At 33.9% G+C, this 22,886-nt stretch overlaps 1 protein-coding gene across 1 annotated transcript in view; it reads right to left on the bottom strand.

Moving 5' to 3' along the window:
• The window catches only part of LRP1B (LDL receptor related protein 1B), a 2,016,348-nt gene that overhangs the window by 144,011 nt on the left and 1,849,451 nt on the right, over positions 1-22,886 (bottom strand). The window contains exons 69-75 of the mRNA XM_030916410.1: positions 18,491-18,620; positions 16,528-16,634; positions 16,060-16,192; positions 10,000-10,122; positions 4,111-4,236; positions 3,266-3,403; positions 1,606-1,740 (exon numbers count right to left, since the gene is read on the bottom strand). Coding sequence (XP_030772270.1) covers positions 1,606-1,740; positions 3,266-3,403; positions 4,111-4,236; positions 10,000-10,122; positions 16,060-16,192; positions 16,528-16,634; positions 18,491-18,620 — 892 coding nt within the window. The remainder of the gene's footprint in view (positions 1-1,605; positions 1,741-3,265; positions 3,404-4,110; positions 4,237-9,999; positions 10,123-16,059; positions 16,193-16,527; positions 16,635-18,490; positions 18,621-22,886) is intronic.

Raw genomic sequence — 22,886 nt, 5'->3', positions numbered from 1 at the left:
TGACAGACTGGATTAAGAAAATGTGGCACATATACACCATGGAATATTATGCCTCCATGAAAAAGGATGAGTTTGCATCCTTTGTAGGGACATGGATGCGGCTGGAAACCATCCTTCTTAGCAAACTATCACAAGAAGAGAAAACCAAACACCGCATGTTCTCACTCATAGGTGGGAACTGAACAATGAGATCACTTGGACTCGGGAAGGGGAACATCACACATTGGGACCTATCATGGGGAGGGGGGAGGGGGGAGGGATTGCATTGGGAGTTATACCTGATATAAATGACGAATTGATGGGTGCTGACGAGTTGATGGGTGCAGCACACCAACATGGCACAAGTATACATATGTAACAAACCTGCACGTTATGCACATGTACCCTAGAACTTAAAGTATAATAAAAAAAAAATTAAGAAAAGTTGAAGAATATAATTTTAAATTTAGTACATACATACAGAGAAAACCCACTCACAAATAAATATTAGAAAATAAATGTTATTGAAATTAAAATCTGGAAAGAATTGTGTATGTGTGTGTGTTTATATGTAATTGATAGAGCCGTGGAAAAATAAATACCATAGTTTGAAAGATAATTCATTTGTTAACTAAAATATAGGAAACCTAGATTGTCAGCTTTCAATCTCACGGTAATGGAAAAATCCAATGTCACGAATAATCCAAATACACATATAACTCACAATGTAGATAAACATGACGTGACTACACTTACCCCTTTTTGGGTGAGTAGAACCAATTGATTTAAATAATTCCATTTTGATTAACACAAAGTAAAATCATTTTTCTTACCCCCAAAATACCACAGAGAGACATAACAAAAGCAAGCTGGTAGGTAAAAGCATTTGAAGACTTGAATTTAGCCTGGATAAGCCAGACTTAGTTATTTTAAGTTTGGCTGCACTTACAATAATGTGAATATGAATACAAATAGCAGTTTTATTGGAGAAACTTGTAGAAAGTGCATATGGGTCTGTATTTCATGGTTCTATAGTTAGAACACTGACGTAGATTATATTTACTTATTTACTATAAGATTTTGGCTATCCTACATGCTCAATTTTTAAATGATCTCAAGTAAGTTGACAGATTTATGTAGATCCTGACTTTGAATTTTTAAAGACACATTATGATCTATTTAAAACATGGTTTTAGGATAAAAGCCCATGACTCTCCAAATATGATTTACCTATTTCAGTATTGCAAATGCCACACTCAAGAGAAATGGGTAATCATAAACACATATTTTTTTTTCATGCAGCAAGACTAATTCTCCAATAGTTCCTGAACCAGCAATTTCATTATTTGCATTTCAAAACAGTATTGTAGCAATAGAATTGAAATTCTTGCGGCTCTGAATTTGCTATAGAAAAAGCTTTGTAGCGTCTGTTGTGGTTAGCTTAGCTCCACAAACAAACAAGCTCTTGACCCCAGAGACTTTCATTCTCATAAGTGAAATGGTATCCCGTAGATACACATCATTTTAATGAAAATCAGTGCCCCGTGATTTCACAATTTAGAAGTCTTGGGAGTCTTTTCATAACCCAAAGATTTACGAGCAAGCTGTTGAGGAAAAGTACTCTACCTTCACATTGTCTGTTTTTCATGTTTCTCTGAAATCCAGGTTTACAGCGACAGAAAACAGATGTTTTTATTTGATTACAATATGCATCGTCTCCACATGGATTCACATTACCTTCACAGGTATATTCAGTAGGACCTGGTATTTAAAAATATGATCAAAACTAATATAATTCTAATTCCTGAAGTGGGGAATTTACTTTTTAAAAATATTTGAAATGGTATTGATTACTCCATAGATAACTCTTTTTGAGTATATAAGGTCTTCTCTCCATATAAGCCCCATGTCTTATAAATGTATAGAAGTATAAAAACTAAACTCATTAACATAAAATACAGATTAGACCAAGCTGCTAACAGCTGATATTTAGGGTTGCTCTTAAGCTATACTATACTTTTTTAAAGTAAGTCAGGAGTCAATGATTCTAATGACAGGCTATCTTTATTACAGCACCATATATGAGTACTACATCCTTCTCTGAGAGCCAAAGCATTTCCTATAAGCTACTTAGAAATTGAGGCATTTATTGCTAACCTACGCTTAATATTTGTAAACTCAATCAAAGCTACTGCTAAGTTACTCAAGCAAGTCGGCTAAATCAGCAGTTTAAATTTCATTTTTTTATGCTGGACAGACATATGAAGAGTAACATTTGAGTGTGTAATGTGCTCAGAATGGTTGTTTACAAGCTGCAACATTCTGGGATGGACAAAAAGTTACTTGTAATTTCCAGGAGAGCAGTTGCAATTTTACTGCTTTATCTCCCATCCAGGAAAACGTTTTAGAAGAACTTCTCTTTTAAATAAATGAGAGGGACATTATTATAAGGATAACATTATATTATCTCTAAGTTACTTAAATCAAATTTTTGACAAATATGAGAACTTTATTATAATTGTAACTATTATTTGTCCCCACTGACTTGAATATTTTACAATTAGTTAAAATAGATCAGTGGCATGATACCATGGTTTAGACACATGTAGCCATATCCTGGTGGGCATTGCTTCATCCCTAAGTTAGGAACATTTTAGATGCATAAATAAAAAAGAAAAGAAAAGACCCAAAAGTAGGAAATATTGTGTGACTTCTGTAAGCAAACTGAATTTAGGATCATAAATTTAATTACTTTTATCTAATACAAAAAAGTCAAATACCAAGCATTAGTTAAACATAAACTATTCGCAATCAGGATGTAATAACTCAAGTATCATGGCACTCAAGCTAAAAAAAAAATCACATCTTCTGTAAGAATGATTCGGCAATGGAGTAATTTTTTTAAAAAAATTGACTAAATTAAGACCTTTACTACCATTCAACTAAATATCACTGTTTATAAAATTTAAAAATACTAAATGTGTCTAAGATAAATTACTAAATGATATAGATTACATTGCTGACATCAATTTCTATATTTGAATATTGATTTCTCAGCTTCTGCTTTAACAAGGGTACTCTTTACAAAGTCAACCTTGTCCACTTCATACTGTCTGAAATTAACTTAAGTAGTATTCTAAGGTTGCTTTGGCAAAGGTTTTTGAAAAAGGGCATCAGTAAAGCATATTTTGAAGAACAATATTTCCATCCAGAAAATTTTAGTCATGTACAAGCAGAAGTTAGACTTGTGTATCCCGGTACTTTGCTTAACAGAAAACAAGCTCACCTATTCTGCATCCTTGCTCATCTGAACCATCTCCACAGTCATCAAGTCGATCACACTGGAGATCCATAGGGATGCATTTTTTATTACTACAAGCAAACTCATCCTTTTTACAAGGCCTTGCTTTATATGTCAGCTTACCTATAGAGGCATACAAAAAATGATTAGTGCTCCACAGAATCAAAACACACTTATTGAGCATGTAATATCTCCAAAATTTTACTAACTACTATGAAAAACATGGGTCTACAATCCTCGATTTGAAGCTCTCAAGGTCAAATTTTTAAACATTCTGAAATGTTTAGATTTTAGGCAAGTGACAGCATGTTTACTTTAAGTAAATAACACTGATAGCTACAGAAAAATTTAAAAATATTTACCCTAAGTGGAATTTTTTTAGAGAATGATATTAAATGGCTCCAATTAGGGGTCAGGTCAAGTTTTGTCTCCAAATGATTTTGCTGCAAACATAAGTCTTTTGCATTAAAAGGTTTTTGAACTTCAGAATTCGGAAAAAAGAATTGCATATACATACAATCTATATAAGCTCCCTTTCTTCAAATAATTAAGTCTTTAAACAAGGAGCATTTTAAAATCTCTAGATTGCTTCTCCAGGATTAATATTTTCTAGAATAAAGTCGTTAGTGGGAACTATGGATAAAGGTGCATAGCTATAAGGCAAATGAAATGCTGGTGGAATATTTTTATACCTTGTCAGAAGATCAAATATCTGAAAATAATGCCCTCAGACATCCACGTAAGAAATGTATTTTTAAAAATGTTTGTACCCCAAGTCATCAGAGAAACTTGTAGCCATCACTGAATTATTTCACATTAAACGCATTTACCACTACAGTGATCTTCATCTGAGTTGTCCCCGCAGTCATCAATCCCATTGCACATTTGCTCAGACTGTAGGCATATTCTGTTATTTCTGCATCTGTGAGGTCTTGTGGATGGACAAAGAAATGTGACTGAAGAAAAAGAAGAAAAAACAAAGGAGCTCCTTCGGGTACATTGATTTATAAAGAACATTCTCCCTTTCTCTTTTATTCTTTCTTTTCAAATCCATAAGCTAACTTTTCTAAATACCATTTTTTGCTGTGACAATTCCCTACTAGTGGCTACCAGAAAAATATGCAATGATTCTAGTTATTTATATTAACTACAGAAAAATGTGCACAGCTGAGGATCTTCAAGGAAATAAGAAAGAGCCAAACTTTATGGTCTCATTTCCAGATGCCTTATGTTAGCTGACTTTACTTAGTGTTCCAAATTAATTTATGCCTACAATTATGCAATATGGCAGGACACTTAGCTATCTCAAAGAGCAATTTCACACAGCATAGAGCCGGAGCAAGCATATGTTACAGGCCCAAAATTGAAAATAGGTCATTCAGTGAAAACAAACAAAAATCCCAACAGTATTATAGCTTGATTTCTTACTCTTTGTCTCTGTAAACAAAAGTTTAGATATGTATTTGAGGCACATAGATGATCTTAGCTATTCATTTTTAATGTGCATGTTTTTGTGTGTATTTAAAAATACCACAATGAAAGCCAGGGAATTTTACATTTGTCTCCTCTATTACTATCTAATCTGAAGTCTTCCACTCTTAAAGCAGGAAGTATCTGTCATTAGTCTTCATCCTTAGATGTGAAATTATCCTGGACTCTGTCCTTGTTCCCCTGATGTTCTCATACTTGAATTCTTTGCTTATACACGTTTATTCACTCTCATTGATTTACTTTCCACTACATCCTGAAGACTTTCAATTCTCTATTTGGTTCAAACATCTCACAATTGGTTGTACGACATCCCTTCAACAGTTTCAAATTTAACAAGCTCATCACTCAACTCTTTATCATCTCATCTTAACCCCTTGTTCTCAAACACACTTTATTTCCATTGTTCAGTTGGTGGCATATCATAGCCAAAAGTCTGGAATTATTCTAATGTATTCCTCCCATTGACCATCAATTCTCAGTAGTGACCAAGTCCTGTTGCTACTGTCCCTAGGTTTGACATCTTCTAGCCATCTCTACCAGTTACAATAGCTTAGTGTTTATTATCTTTTACAGAGAGATATGCTAAATGTCTCCAGCTTCATATTCCATCCTCAGAGCCTTAAAAAGCTATGAGAAAAAAAATCAGTCTAACATATTCATGTAACCATTTGTTCTACAGTTATCAATTTCCTTGAGAATACAATTTAAGATACTTTGAATGGCCTAATAGACTTCTCACTATCTTGTTCCTGCCAATCCTGCAGACTCATCCTTTGTCCATCTCAATATTTGAGCAATACAACTTTATTACAGCTTCTTAAATAAGTTGCACTCCATCCCTGACTTCCTTGCTTTAAGTGAAATTTGGTCCATTTTCTAAATATACTCCCTCCTCTTTAGGTCTTTTAGGAATGTCTCTCAATTTGCTCAAACCTCATGTCATCTCACATTTGAAAACATCCTAGTTTCCTACTACAGCTTCCATAGCTTTATCCTATATTTACTTTCTATTATCTGAAATAAACTATTACTTCCATTATCTAAAACAAAATAATGTATTTTGAAGGCTAGACATTTGATTACATCTTCACACCACTGCTATTTTCTAATCAACTTCAAAAACATCATCTCCACCCCAGTTTACTGAAGACTAGCACATTCCACCATAGTCTTTTAAGATCTCCATTTAAATTCATTCTAGCATCTTAGATGACTTCAACATTCACATGAGAAAACCAACCAATGAGGCTTCTTAGCTCCTTAAGTTTCTTATACCCTATGTCCTTTTACTTTAATCCTACCTAAGCCACCACTCTCCTAGGAGGTTGTTTACATTGGTGGATTTCAACAAATTTCTATTTGTGATTCACAGTGGCAGTTTCTGTTGCTTGCCATTAAGAATATTAACTTGTATAAACAGTTGCAGCATAAATTTGCTGTTTCCTATAATTTACTTTATTTGTGAAACCACTGGTATGAATGCCCCATTTTGAGCACAATCTCTTTTTTAAAAGATTTTTAATCCAATCAGTGTCATTGCAAAGACTCTTCCATTTTATCTTAACTCTAGCTCATTGATGTAGCTACCTTTTCCCTATTCACCAATTGATGTAGCTACCTTTTCCCTATTCACCAATGACTGTTGTCTGTACTTTTCTCCCCATTAATATTTATAGTAACCTATAATACCTGTAATACATTGGATACTGTTCTAAGTACTAGGTAAGTTTAGAAATTCACTTTCTTCCCAATAACCTGGATTTTCTGGACCTTTTCTCTTTTTCATCTTAGTTATCCAAAATAACCCTAAACTTAGATGAATGAAACCATCTGCTCTCCCAATATCTGCATCTGGGAAGCCAGAAATGTTGCAGAGGATCATACTACAAGGCCAACTGATACCACCAAGTATGAATATTTATCAATGCTACTTGGAAAGCATATATATAGAGAGAGTACAAAAATAAGTAGAAATACAAAGATGGGAAATTTCTTAACATATTATTAAATAATTTCAGATCTACCTGTATCTACATGTAGTCTATCAACTCATTTCTATAGTTTAAGAGCAGAGACAGAACAATAGTTGACTCCTACGTAAAAATAATCATTTTCCTGGAAATCATTTTCCCCTGCCTCTGCAGAAACCATCACATCTTTGCTGAAACATGTTATTACTTTGGTGTCTCTGGTGCCTCACTCTTCTTTTATGCAATGCCTTCTGTGGTCACTTATCTGAGTCTCTTCTGCCAGTTCATTTTCACTTAGGGGCTTGCTGTCACTCAATATTCTTTGATAATTCCCTTCCTGTCCTATCTTTATTTCCACACAGCATAATCCTAAATATTCCATTGTATTTATTACATTTTATGCTGGTTGTCGAATTTCTATCTGCAGACTACCTCTTTCCTTTCAGTGTGAGAATCAAGCATCTGATGCCTACTTGAAACTTCTACTTGAATGTCTCCTCAAATGCATCCCAGTCCAGTCTTCTAATCTTTACTTGTAAAAGTGTTCCCTTTCCTGTGACCCCCTTCCATTCAAATGACAAAGCAAACACAACGTACACAGTATACTCCACAACTTGCTGTCTCTCATTCACCATATCCGATCCATCATTTAATCCAGTTTCTTCTGCCTCTTATATAATCTTCAAATCTGTCTATATTGTGCTAGCACATGCTGTTACCATCTCAACTCAAGCTACTAGCATAGCTTGCCTAAAGTACTGCCATGGTGTTAACCACTTATAATCCTTTCTATTCAATATTTGTAAAATTTAAATATGACCATGCACCTCCTCTGCTTAAAACTCCTTAGTATTTCCAATTACTTTCCAGCTAATCAAGGTTGCAGATATCTCTGCTGCCTCTAGTTTCATCCTAAGCAAATCCAGATGATCTCCAATTTAACAATAGTTCAATTTAAGCTTTTCTGACTTGATGACAGTGTGAAAGCAGCACTTGTTCTCCTCAACTTACTATGGGATTATGTCCTGATGTATCCTTTATATGTTGAAAATATTTTAAAGTCAAACACACACTGTCAATTTACATTATTTCCTGTTTACAGTGGGTTTATCTGGCTACAGTCTGGTAAATCCAGGAGTGCCTGTAGCTCCTGGGAACACAGATCCTTCAGTTCCTTGAGTAAGCCATGGTTTGCCCTGCCCAGAGCCTTCACGTATCTTATTTCCTTTGTCTGCAATTTTGTGTCGCACTTCCACTCCCAACCTCAATCCTTTTCACCTATTCAGCAGTTAAATATTTCCCAGGCCTGAACTAAAATGTTATTTCTCATACCCTATGATTGATAAAATATTTATCTTCCATACTTTTACAAATTACCATACTTTTTCTTTATAGTATGTATCATAATTTCTAAGTATATATTTTTGTTCCCATTAATATCCATCTTCCACTAGATTCTAAGCTCTGTGAGGTCAGGGTTCATGTTCACTTCTTTCATTATTATATCACCAAATTAATCATAGTCTCTTGCTGAACAAATGTCTATTGAATGAGTGAATGATACCTTTTCTCATGCCATTCACATTGCTTAAGATGTCTTTTAGTCTAGCTCCTTCAACACTGTAGCTTTCTGTATTATTATTTAGGTAGAGTTCATTGAATCTCTCTCTGCCTTTTCCATACTTTTAATTAATTCTATCATTGCTGGAAATACAGGGTATCAAAATTATTTTTATTTGTACGGGCAGAATAAGATCTCCTTGTCAAAAAGAACCATTTTTTGTCCTAATTAGCACAATTTCTAGCACATAATAGCTTGACTCAATGTTGATATTGCTCACTGAGAGAAATGCAAAAATGTTCAGACAGTCAATCTGGATTTTACGAGGTTTCCCATCTGTGCTGTGTGGAATGCTCCTGAGACTCAATTCATGGCCCTGGAAGTGGCTCTCGGAGAGTATGATTGTGCAGCCGAACATCGATTATCGAAAATTTTCTATTCCACTCACTGGTTTTGTGGTCAAATGGGATAGAGAATAGAAAAAAAAAGTCACATAATTGAAAAAAAAATAGGTTCTGGATTGATGTTGGTAGATAAGCTCTCATATTGTTTAATATATTATGATTCAGAAACAATATAATTGCTGGTGATTACCCAGAGTTTATTTCTAAGATTATGTAAAGAAAACTGAAGCTGCAACTTAGTTGCATTACTCATCGCATTGAGTTGTATCTATAGAAAAAAACTCTCCAAAGCCTGTTTTTTTTTATTTTTTTCGACTTTTAAATACTTAACAAAACAAAGCTGCCTGCATTTTTGTATTTTCCCCGACTGTAACATCAGTAGTGAAAAGTTACCATCTATATCTAAATACTGCCTTAACTTGATGCTACAAATAGAACAAAAACTGTAAGTACATACACTCATGTTGTATTTTCTTTCTTTAATTTACCTGGTGTGCCGCTGAGTTATATCTGACACGGCAGCATTTTCCTTTAAAGTATAGGTGAAATTAAATTTCTTGCAGAGATTAGATAAAAGGTATGAGAACGGAGACCAAAAAAGTTCGTTAAAATAGAAGAGGTCCTTTATGCTGTTGATCTAAAATTAGACTTTTATATTTGTTGGTCTCATAAGCATACATGGGACAAATGTCAGTCAAGAGTAACTTGAATTTGGAGAAACAATAACTTTTGTTAAGATTTTTTAGGTTTAAATGTTAAATAACTCCTAATTTCAGTTCTGTGCTTAAGACTTGTAATGAAATAGACAGATAGATATGTGGATAGATAGATATACAGATAGATGATTAATAGACAGATGATTGATAGATATTTCATTAGTGGGTGGCTTGTGAAACTATGAGATTTTATTATTCATGTATTTTTAATTTGCTCATCTGTACCCCTCCAAAATTAACCTAAAACTCCAATTTGATGTGAAGCTAAAATTATTATATGAATCTTATTCAATTAAAATGTCAATTACTCTAAATCCACCCAAAGAGACCATAATCTCTCTTCTGAATAGTGTTGACTTGTGCAAGTTCAGATTTAGGATGAGTCTCTATAAAGTCATAACTTCTGAACAGGATTATCCCTTTATTACCTGAACGAAAGCTGTATCTGTGGTTACACTTTATCTACCTAACCCCAGGATGGTATAATTTGTAGTTCACCTCAACATTTCATTGATTCATGCTGGTGCATGAGATCAGAAGATAAAAGTATAATCTAGAGCCATGTGAAATGCCGTACCACACATATCAGGGGCTTCATCAGAGTTGTCTCCACAGTCGTCCTCTCCATCACACACCCAGAAATGTAGTTTGCAGAGAGAATTATTGCAAAAGAACTCATCAGCTCTGCATATATTTCCTCCTTTATTTTAAAACAAAAAGAAACAAAGAGATTCAGGACAATCAATGCCAGTCATCAGGACACATATTCCTCTGAATCTTAGCAAACAGTATCTAGTTGATTGCTTCCATTTATTTATTTTGAGCATAATACCAGAAAGAAGTAATGTTCAATTTTTTTAATAAAATTGAACTGTTTACATTGCAAAACATTCTAATATTACTTTCATATATGTCTTTTTTTAGAAAATAGTGATAAGATGTTAGAAGAAAGTTTTTAAGAATCTAAGTTATTCTCTGTTTCACATAATTTTTATGTTGCTGAATACACAGAAATTTATATTTTTTAGTTTTAATTGTAATTATTAAAATTTGTATTTTTCTTGAAAACAAGACATTTTTAGAATTATTAGACAATTTAGCTGTATCTGAAATACTGATAAACTAGATCACTAAAAACTTAGAATAACCAGTAAAATTTTTATTGAAATCACAAAGAAATAATTTTCTAACAGCAATAAGAATTTGGCCATATCATACAATATTTCAGGTTTTTTTTTTTTTTAATAAATGTTGTGCAGTAAAGCATTATTTTTTGGATTTTTAAAATGTTTGCATTTTTCTCTTTTAACAAATAAATAAAAACATCAGGAATACAAAAATATTCTAATACACAATTCTTAAGTATATCTACCACATGCAAAGGACTTAAGTAACGAACAAATTTGGGTTATATGTCTAGAGGTGTAGCAATATACAGTGGAGTTTTAGGACTTGAGAGTTAGGAACTCTGGGTTCTAGTCTTGCTTTGGATAACTCTATTAATATCTCTGGGACTCGATTTTTTTTATATGTTATAAACGAGGTACAGTTAATGTATAGGGTCATAGGTGCAAGAAGTACCTGGGGAAACAATACAAATATCAGAGTACAGAATTAAGATAAATTAGATTGCTTCCAAAGGGTTATACTACCTAGTTAATCCTCATATATAGGTAAGAGCTTTGATTCATGGGTTGTCTATATTTGACTTACTGAAGGTATTAACATATTTAAACACACATACATTCACCAAAATATGGGGCAGAGCAGTGCCACTGGTCATCCTTAAAAGCCTAGAAAATACCCAGAAAGAGCCATTGTTCCTACTGCAGATGTACTTTGGAAGGAATAATGTGCCCGAACTTATGAAGATCAAATAATTCTTCTTGCTCTGAGTCCTGACGTGTTACACAAATCTCTGATAACTCACATTCAGTAGCAAAAGGCTTAATTTAAGAAGTGATAGAATCAGTTGGATTGTAGAATGAAAACTCTAGCTCTGGTGTTGAGAATTTAGAAATGAAGAGAGAGACAGTAAAGACAACACTGGAGGAAAAAGACATATTTCAAGAGCGGTCATGGCAATCTGGGGAAGAACTGATGGTAACTAGATCTAGAGGAGCCACAGCTGAGAACTCTTCAGAAGGAACACTCCTCAGGACCTGGTGGCTAAATAGATGAGAGTGGCAAAGGAGAGTGAGCACACAAACACGGTACTCATTTTTTAGTGTATTTAGACCATTTGGTAGATGGTATTGTTCATTAAACAAAGGAACACAGCAGGAGGAGCAGACTTAAGATATAATTCATTTAAGGTACTGGTAGACAGCCATGTGGTGATGTCGAGCAAGCTGGTGGATAAATATGTCTGAAATATAGGATAGGTTTTTGAGCTGTAAACGTGCATCTGGCAGTGATCAGAATATAGTTATGATCTGAAGTTTAAAAGAGAACACAGAGAAAAACAGATTGGGTAAGTAAAGAGGAGTCTACAAAAGAGACTGAGAAAAAGTAATCAAAATGGTTAGAGAAATACCTGGAAAGAGTGATGCCAGACAATACACGGGAAAAGTGTTCTAATGAGAGGGATAGCCCATGTAACTAATTCTAGAGCAGGTTTAGTGAAATGGTGGTGAGTTTAATGAAATGATTGTCGTTGGCTATTGAATGAGAAGAAGGAGGTGAATGTAAACATCTCTTTCCAGAAGTTTGGCCATAAAGGGAAGAAAGAGACCAGAAAGTGAGCCTCTTTGCTTGTGTGAGGAAGAACAGATCCCCGAACACATTTAAATGCTTCTGATAATAATTCAGTAGACAAGACACATTTGAGGGTACAGGAGAGCAAAAGGGTAATTAATGTAATGAGTTTCTGGAGGATTCAGAGAGTGTGAGAGATTTGAGATCTAGAGCAAAATGAATGGAATGGGCTTAGACAGGAAGTGAAACAAGTCTTCTGTTTGGGGAGGAAGGAAAGAGGAAAGCCTGAGGACAGCTACAGGTAGATTTGTTAGTTTGGTGGCCAGATGTTGAAAAATGCTCATGATTTTTATTATTTCTGTAAAGAAGAAGGTGAAGTTACTAAGAGAGATGGCTTGGTAACAGATTTGAGATAGTTGCCTTTTTAAAAACCTGATATGATTAACGGCAGAAACATGATTAGGAAAACAAGGACAGACTGCTTAGTATCTTAAGTAAAAGATAAAGCTTAGATCAATAATTTATAGTGATATTGATCTGAATAATAGTACAATTGTCTGCAAAAGTGCTTAGCAGAACTGGTACAGCTTACATTGCCATCTCTGAGAACCATCAAACTAAGAAACAGACAAAGGCAAGGGCTGGGAGAATCCACCAAGGTGAATATCACCATGTGAGACTCTGACAGTTCAACCTCTGTCATTGGGATAGCCCTTTCACCCAAACTTCTGCAATGCTGAGCTCCATACTGCTATAATTTTACAATTAATCTCAATTATGAAAACTTGTGCAATAAAATTCAGTACTATTTAACAACTGTCTCACTCTGAAAACAATAAAAAGATAGCATGTGCAGTGTGCAGTCCTTAGTACTAAAGAAATTAAAGATATGAATATCAGTATGAAGTGAGTATATTGCCTTAACTCAAAATCAAACCCATAGAATATGAAGCAGAGTTTACTTTTAGCATAAAGATTCTAATGATTAAATCTCATCACATGCTCCATTTTACAATGGACTACATTCAAACAGAATTTGTGAACTTTTGACATTCTCTGATTATTTTAGAAAATTCTATTTGCACAATATACATCAGTCTTGTTAAAAAATGAGTTCCCTAAGGTATTGCATTAGATAACATTATAATTTTCTCCACATGAGTGTTGGATACGCCACTGATTTATTTAAAAGAAGAGAACTATAAATGAAATTATATTATAAGAGAAAGGCAAAGGTGTTGTGGTAACCTACTAAAGACTTGATGTTGTACTCCAAAAAATTTGCATTTAAAAAATGCATCATGGGGCTACTGTGACATCCTGAGACTCACTTAAAATTCCTTATTTTGAAATGGCATAAAGCGCATATAAACAACAAAAAAGGTATAATTTAAAGAGATTGGCTGAATTAAAATTCCAGTTTCCTAGTTATGTTCTTAATCGGCTCAACAGGAAATATTAGGAAAACAGAAAAGTATATATTAATTAACAATAATATATCTAAATTATAACAGAGGCCTTAACAAGTTCATATAAATCTGGTCAAGTGCATCATCACAGAAAATAAACACCTAGAGTTCTCATCTTAATTGGGTTGAGAGAAGCTTTAATACATGATAATACTTCATAATTTATTTGACTAACTTACACATTGTTAAGCTGATAATTACTCAAAAGAGAACCCCCCAATCATTTCCACCAGTATTATACAAAGTGTAATGTTTGAAAGCTCAGGCCAGAACAAGCACCACACTTCCTTGAGGCCATATATTTTACCTTCAAAAGTATGAATGCAGCTTTTAATTCCAGAGTATTTTGAATTTTTGTCTTTTAAAGTAAACTAGTAAAACTGATTCATTGGGAAAATGTGTTATGTTTATCCTTCAGCTCTCATATATTCCAGTTCCCAACACTCAGCTACTATTAGCTCATGTGTATCCTGATTGGAAATGAATGGAAATGAGATTTAACAAAAAGATGTTTATTCTGGCATCCCATTTCCTCAATGCCTTAAAATGCCTTTACCTAATACCTACGCCACTTCCTGGGAGTAAATTAAATACTAGAAATCTGAAAGTGGTAATGCCTTATGGTACATTCATATGGGATCAAATAATTTAACCACTAAAATATGTCATTGGAGCTTAATTACCCCGCATCAAAGAAAACCAAGTTAGAGGTATGAATGGAGGGGAAGGGGGCTTTGAAACATTTGTAAATGATTGAATTAAAGGCTCTCAACTCTTTTTCAGTCATTAAGAGTAAATATCTAGTAGAATAATTTTAGATCTGAAAGGTAGTTGAGATTTTCTAGTTTGGCTAGGATACAATACATAAAGAGGCGCAGTAGAAAGTAAGCCTGGGAGGGTAAAATGGGGTCATTTTCTTGTAACCCTGATTACTAGGTTGAATTGTTTGTATGTAGTCAGGTACCTTGAGTAAAAACTGACATAATCGGAGGGACGCTTACATAAGATGAACCTTGTAACAGTAAATAGGATGTACGGGAGACCAGTTAGGTGGCATTATGCCAGTCCAAGCAAGAAGCAATGGGAGAATGAACTAGGCGGGTGGTAGTGATTGAAGCTGAGCAACAGAGGTGATTCGCTAGAATATGGAAAACAAGGAGTAGCTTAATCGTCATCCCCAAACCTTTGAACACAAAAGTCACATGAGTTATTGCTGCGAGACTGTCCACAACGTTTGCTGTCTCTAGAGTGACCAATTACAGAAAGTGAGTGTGAGAACTTAGCCTAAGGTAGAAAGAGCCGTTATGGACATTTAACATTTTACTGCTCTCTATTATAAACAGCAAATTCAAAATGAAATTGAAGGCCTACTTTGGGTGCACTGCCTATGAGTTAGCCCTGCTCTGCAAGGAGCTGTAAAAAAAAAAAAGCAAACAAAAAAACTATTTTTTTTCTTCATAATACAATAATTTATCAGGTTTGGGATGGAGATATCCATAAACATCTCAAATAATATTAAAGAAAGTAAAATACTGCTTTTCTTAGGTGACTCCATATTCACAAAAGTAAACATGTGAGACAGATTTAAAGTATGTAAACCCAGAGTGCACATTCAAGTGCCTTGAATCACGGGGCAATATGTAGTACCATCTCTATTAATGATCTTCCAAACACCAAGAAGTGTAAACTCTATTGAGAGACTTTGTAAGCAGGTCACAAGAAATTTTGCATTTAAAACATGTATTTAACAAAATGAAAATAGCAAACATGGATTCATTTGTGATCATTTTAATCTTCAGCACATAATTGCTTTCGGAAATAACTCTAAGTAGTAACCATTGCTACGTTTAATGTGGTGGTTTGAAACTAAAATGTGGTTATCTGTCAGAAAATGATCTTCACGTAGCTGGGCAATAATCTATGACAAAATGGAAAGTTGTCTTTTAGATTGACAAAAAAAAATGTAGGTTATTTTCTCAATGATATGGCAATAGGAAATTTAGGGATTTGGGGCACGGCCTATAACCTATATATCATACAGCATATGAATGTGTGCAATTGAGTATGCCATCTGTTGTTCTTATGTTTTCAGAGTAAGGCAAGCAATGTGAAAGGAAAGAATGTACAGAAAATTCAGGATATAATTTTGTAGTCATGGTTTTATTGACTACTTTCTCTGTATTCTCCACATATCCCTATACTTGACCTGGCATCTAGTCTGAAATGGTAGACACTCAGTAAACTCTTGCCCAGTCATCGCGTTTGTCATGCCCAGACTGAGATTATGCTCTGTCTGACAATGATCTGGATTTTGCATATTTAGACCAGGCTGCTATGTAATGAAACTTGGAACAGGAAAGAGAATCATTGAAAGATTCTATCTTCTGCCTCTAGCACACACTGTATATTCTGCACAGCACCTTAACTTTCATTCTCTCATTTACAGGCACTCACATACACAAATACCTTACCTCTGTCACAGTTCTCTTCATCACTGCCATCCACACAGTCATGAATTCCATCACACAGCCATCTAATTGGAATACAGTGGGCTTTATTTTTGCACCGAAACTGATCTTCCTTACATTCAGTCACACAGTCCATCTGTTCAAATACAAATGGACACTGCAGTTTTCATTAATGATAATGACACAATCACGGGCAAAATAAACATGCAGCTTGTAATATTAGAGATTTATTATACCATGCACTTTCTTTCACTTTGTCTTAATGAATATAACTTCTACAAATGAGAATGAGCTTTAGTATATGGACAGCATGAAGATTCAGGTATTTGCTGAAATGATTGCATTCAGTGTACATATCCAACATGTTAAACTGTGCTAAGAATCAAGATTCTTTCCTTTATTTTCATTACATTTGTTTGCCCAAACCTAATTCATGTAATTCAAATAGTTTAATTAAACAATATATTTTACCTCATCTGAACCATCAGCACAATCATATTCTCCATTACATTTCAAAGATGCTGAAATACATCCACCACTGGCACATATATATTCACTTGATGAGCAAGTAGGAGAAGCTGAATACAATTATAAATTTGAGATTGAGATAGAGTAAAAATAACAGGTTTTAGAAATAAAAACATAAACACATAAGTATATGAATTTATAGATGGTAATAAAAATAGCTTATACTATATAAATATATTTAAAGACTGGCATTACAGATTCATTTAAATTATTTAAATAATTTTATAATTATTTATAACATTATTGCATTGTATTAAATATACTTCATGATGTAATAGCCTGTGCAGTAAGAATTTTACTCAAGAGTCCATAGAAAGAAAAAAAAAAACCTTGATATCCTTCATCCCTTTGATTTTGAAGTGTTACACGAGTTTTTATTTTTACAATTTTAAATTAAATTATTTTAAATTATTGAAGTCTCAAATTACTTTCAAAACTGTAATAATATTTAGTAACCTTTGAGTATGTTAATTTTACATTCACTGCATAAAGCACAAAGCAGAAATCTTGGCATGGTCTCATAGACCCAATGATATCTATTTCGTTGCATTGACATAAATAAAGTATTTGAATAGGTTCTAAGAATTGCATTGTTTGGGGATTTTAAATATGAATACATGTGCAATTAACAGAGTTAACAGAATGTGCAGTGTTCCTTTATGATGCAGAAATTAAGAATAACAAGCAGCTAAATGTTATTTACAAGTATAATATTGGCAAGTTTGTAATATTTGTAAGTGTATTAGTCACAAGATGTAAATACTACCCAGTCTAATCAATTGACAGAAATTATGACAGCTGCCTCTGTCTATGGGCTTGAGTTGGCTAAGCTTGCATTCAAATGTCTGGGCTTCTGGCCTTATGTTAGACCACTATGTAGTCTATTGTACTTACTTAATGATTTCGTGGTCTGAATTCCTTAGCTCAAGGATACTAAAAAGCTTTTTCCTTGAGTTTTAACTCCTTTTAATTGGCAGTGTTTGTTTAGGGATCTGTGTACATAAGGAGTCTAATAACATGTCTGTATTTTGTAAGAAAGAAATAAGTGATCAATTAACAATATGGTCCAGGGACATGGTTCATAGTAATGTATGAATAACATGTCTGTAATAACATGAAATTTATGAATGAATAACATGTCTGTAATATTACAGTAATGTAATAACACGTCTGTATTTTGTAAGAAAGAAATAAGTGATCAATTAACAATATGGTCCAGGGACTGGATCATAGTAATGTATGAATATTGTAGCTGTGACTCTAGCCTAGTCTCTCAAGGTAATGTTTTTATGGTCATATATACATTATAGTATAGTTTTCCACCAGTAATATTTTTCTGTAAGATAATGTAATTAAAATATATAATTAAAATGAAGTATTTTAATGAGTATATTTATAGAGCCACCTACCACATAAATTGAATAGTGTATCATTTTTTCTGGCTTTGCTTTCTAACTTTACTCAAATTTTGGCCCAAGATGTAAATACAAACAATACAACATGCTTCTTCTTATCTAGCATCACAGTGAAATGGGTACATTCTAGTTCATAATCATCATTTCTATAACTAAAAACCTGTCTTTACTGTACTTATAATTTCAACAGATTTTACTTTGCTAACTTGGGGAAACAATTCCAAATGTTATAATATGATATAGATACCAGAAAATCAAATTTGGGGAAGTTATGATTGGATTCCATTCATAAGTAATGATCTTATCTTCCAAAACACTTTCAAAATATATGAAGAACACACTATTTAATTTATCCACAGATTTGCAGACCATTTCTTAAACATCATAAACATATGACAGATTTCCCACTGTTTTCTGCATATTGCTGCTTAAATTTAAATTCTATCAAGGTAAAATGTTAACTAAATGAAATATCACTTCAATCCTTTTACCTGGCTCACAGCTTTTCTCATCTTCCCCATATTTACAGTCTTCATGGCCATCACATTTCCATTTTGCTGGTATACACTGACCATTGGAACATTGGAACTGATCTTTGGAACAACTTATTTCACAATTTCTCTATGAAAAACAACAGAGATATAATTAAAATTAAAATTTTAGAAACACGTCTACACACTTAAAAGACAAGGAAACTGATGTACACAAAACCTGGATCTGATCTTGGAACAACTTGTTTCACAATTTCTCTGTCAAAAACAACACAGATGTAATTAAAATTGCATTTTTAGAAAAATGTTTACAAACTAAAAGACTAGACAACTTATGCATAGAAACCCAGAAGTGTAGGAACCGTGTCTACTGTATAAAAGTGGCTAAGATGCTAATATTTTAAGCCCATGACTAAATAACAGAATAATAACAATTTTCCACTTTCATTTGTCCCTGTGTGTCATAATAAAACAAAAAAATGGAAAAAAAAGAACACAAATTTTATGGCTTCATCATGCTAATTAAGTTACTCTGAGAGTACCATTATTCAGTCGACAGTTATGGGGTAATGGAATTTTAATAATTGTAGGTGATAATGAAGATTGTGAGATAATAAAAGGGTTAAAGAATTACTTCTAGCTGGCACAATAGCCCCAGCCACTCAAGAGGCTGAGGCAGGGATTGCTTGAGTCCAGGACTTTGAGGCTGTTGTGTGCTATGATAGGCACACATGAATACCACCGCACTCCAGTCTAGGCAATGTAGCCACATCTTGTTTAAAAACAATTTTTTTTTCAAAAACTAATTCTAAGCAACTATATCCAGTTTATTGGCTATAGGGAGAAGAAGGGTAGGGATATGGAATGCAAAACCAACAAAAATCCTAAGACAAATCTGTTTTGCATTGGCAAAGCTTTCCCTGGTGTTTCCTTTTTCCCCTCTCTCCATCTCTTTTCCTTTGTACCAGTCCTTTTACAGTTTAGTTGTTTGTAATTCTCCTTCTCTTCTTTCCTGGCATTGTTCCCTAAAGTACTATGAAATGAACTGTCAACATTTTCATTTCTGCTAGTCCATATACAGATTTTATGTGGAAGTCAAACAAGATGGCAAATTTACCTTTGAGGATCTGCATATGAGATGAATGAAATGGAGTCACTAGAAATCACCTTTCCTGGGTCTGAACACTCTGGTTGAAATGTAATACTCTAATGAAGTGTCTCACTGGGATGGTGTTTTCTGTTGTTAGGGAATTTCTATTTTTGCCAAAATGTACTTGTCTGCTTCTTCCACAGAAAGTGTAACAATCTCATGGTTTGTGGAACTCCTACCAAGCAAAGCACGTTGAACTACTACTTGCTGCTTCTTCTCAGTTTCATCCCCATGTAAGGAAGGAGAGTTCACTTTCTAAATTTCTGAAATTTTCTCTTTGTGATGACAGTTTAAGTAGAAATGGAACTACTTAAGAAAAGGCTTTTTATGTGTAAGGATAATTGGAAATGTGAGATATCTGGAGTAAGCTACATAATAGCAAATGATGTGAAAGACACTAGAGAATGTCATAAGAAAGAGATGTCATGTGTTTTATTCACCACTGTATTCTCCATACTGTTAGTGCCTGGGACGTAGCAAACATTCAATAGAAACCGCTGAGTGAATTAATAAATTAATAAACTAGCAAATGTAGAAAACAAATATAACTTAACACCTCATATACCTTTATCCCAGCTCTACTGGGATAAAGATCATGCCTATCTGTGAACCAAGTATCTAATACTGTCACATGATTATAATAACTATCCAGTAAACATTTTTAGAAGCAATGAATGACTATCTCTGCAAGTGGGCTCATTTAAGTAAAACAGCTCAATGATCAATGGCACGGGTGTGTCACTTAGCTATATAAAATACTGTTTGGTAACGTAAGGACTCAAAAGAGATCTATACCTTGAATTAAAGTTTCTTTAATGTATAACTATTTCTCATTCTTCAGTTTTTTAAAATGCCATTTACTACTTGAAGAAAACAAGTCAGTTATACTATAGAATAGTTCACATTCTGAATTTGACTAATTGCATCCTAAGAATGTTGTTACCTTTGCAACCTCAAAAGTGACTAATGAGCTTCTGCTTTTTAAAACATTGTTGTGAACTCATTGATTTTTATACATTGTGTTTGTGTATGTGTGTGTATGTGTGGGTTTTAATCCTTTCCAGTCATTTTTCTTTCTAATGCTCAAATTGTCCCTTTTGTCAGTGGAAGTTCCTTTAAGTTTGTTCTTGTGCACTTTGTATACTCTCTTAATAATCTCAGATGTTAGCAGCTCATCTTGTCAATTTATTTCCTCAGACCCAAAATTAGGCAGATCTCAAAGGAGTCTTCTTTCCTTTAATTGGAAAATGGTATTTAGAGACCACTTGGTGAATTTCAGGATAGTCTACCATTGGTTTATAATCGGTTCTAGGACTTTTCACTGGCAGAAGTAGAAATCATATATTTTTAGAAAGAGAAAGATTAATCCAGATCTTATAAAGATACTTCTGGATTTAATAAGAGAGGATTTTTACTTAACTTTTTGTATCTACATTTATATCTCCTTTCTTTTACTTTTAAATTTTGAGTTCTAATGACATTGACATAAATAAGCATTTGAACCACCCTACATGTTTCAAATTAGCAGAACCAATATTATTATTAACAGTAAGTCTATGAATGTAGTTTAAGATTTCCTTCCTTTTTTGTTCTTACAACATATTATGCTAAACGTAGAGGAAAAATATTTTAAACTTCTTATTTTTTTGTTATTAACAAGCTAATCATATTATCAGTTCCATTCATACAGAAACTTATCTTCACAATTCTCTCAATTTTTGTTCTTAATGTGAGAGTATTCTGTATGTAATTCTGCTTTCTAGCCATTTGTTCAGTCTTTTTTTTTTGTCTAGACTGTAAAAAAAAAAAAAAAGATAGAAATCAACTACCAATAGTGTTAGCTACTTCATTACATATAGACTGCACTAAACGTCTATAAATATAGAGAAAAATGACTTTACTACAATTAATTTCATTTCTTCTGAGCCTTATGAAAATATCTGGATATATGGAGATATATTTAACCATCAAATCACTGTGTTCACCAACTTATGGGATGAGAGACATGGTAATAAGGATATCTACTTTTACATGAATAAGATTTTAAAGAAGTAGTATTCGATTCTGTATATACACTTTGCACATCTTGTGAATACGATTCAAGATAAATATATAAGCCTTAAGCAATATATCCCCACCTCTTGATATATTGATTACATATTACCTAGATTGGTTCGACATATTAAATAAAATCAAAGACAAGATACTTTCACGTATGAGTTTAATTAAAATGTGTTTTTCTGCCTTAGAAAAGTTTAATGTAATTTTCAAATGTATGAATGTTAGGTAAATACGTGGCTGGTAAAGGTAAAAATGTAACTCCCCTTTGTGTTAAAAAAAAAAAAAATGGTTTGACTTTTATTTTGTGAAGAGCTCCATGACTAGAAGCGCTGTATTTTTCAACTTTTTCTCTTGAGTGACTTACTCATCCTTGAGACTTAGGTTTTGCTAGCCCTCAGGTGAGAAATTACATGTGCTTGTTTTCAAAATATAGGCAGTTGAATGTGGTTATTGTGACTTTTCAAAAAGGTGAGAGAAGGGAGAATTGTCCAGTCCTACAGGAAATGCCTCAGGGTGGAAAGAGACCTAGTTTGCATAAATTCTGTAAATAGCAGAGACCTGTAGTGTCTCCCACAGAGGCAAGAAATCAGTGGATGCCTAGGGAATTGGGAACTGAAACACAGAAACCTCCAGAGCTGCAGCAAAAATCCTCTGGCCAAGTCTATGGTCAGTGGGAGGGCATTAATGAGAGGTGAGTACATATGCTTCTCAACCAGAGCAGCAGAGCTTTAGGGAATCATTGCAATACAGGATACATGGTGTACGCTGTGGAACAATATACATATATATATATATATATTTTTTTTTTTTTTTTAGGTGGAGTCTCGCTCTATCGCCATGCTGGAGTGCAGTGGCATGATCTCAGCTCACTGCACTCTCTGCCTCCCAGGTTCAAGCGATTCCCCTCCCTCAGTCTCCCAATTAGCTGGGACTACAGGCATGCACCATCATGCCCAGCTGATTTTTTTGTATTTTAGTAGAGATGGGGTTTCACCATGTTGGCCAGGATGGTCTCGACCTCCTGATCTCATGATCCGCCTGCCTCAGCCTCCCAAAGTGCTGGGATTACAGGCGTAAGCCACCACACCTGGCCAGAGCTCTTTTTCCTTCACTTCTTAGTGGACTTGATTGTGCAAACCTTGTGTTTCTGATATTATCTATGTGAAATCACTGATACTGGGATAT

Source organism: Rhinopithecus roxellana, chromosome 14 (assembly GCF_007565055.1).
Source record: "Rhinopithecus roxellana isolate Shanxi Qingling chromosome 14, ASM756505v1, whole genome shotgun sequence".
NCBI classification, from domain to species: domain Eukaryota; kingdom Metazoa; phylum Chordata; class Mammalia; order Primates; family Cercopithecidae; genus Rhinopithecus; species Rhinopithecus roxellana.
This window is presented reverse-complemented; position numbering and strand designations above follow the sequence as displayed.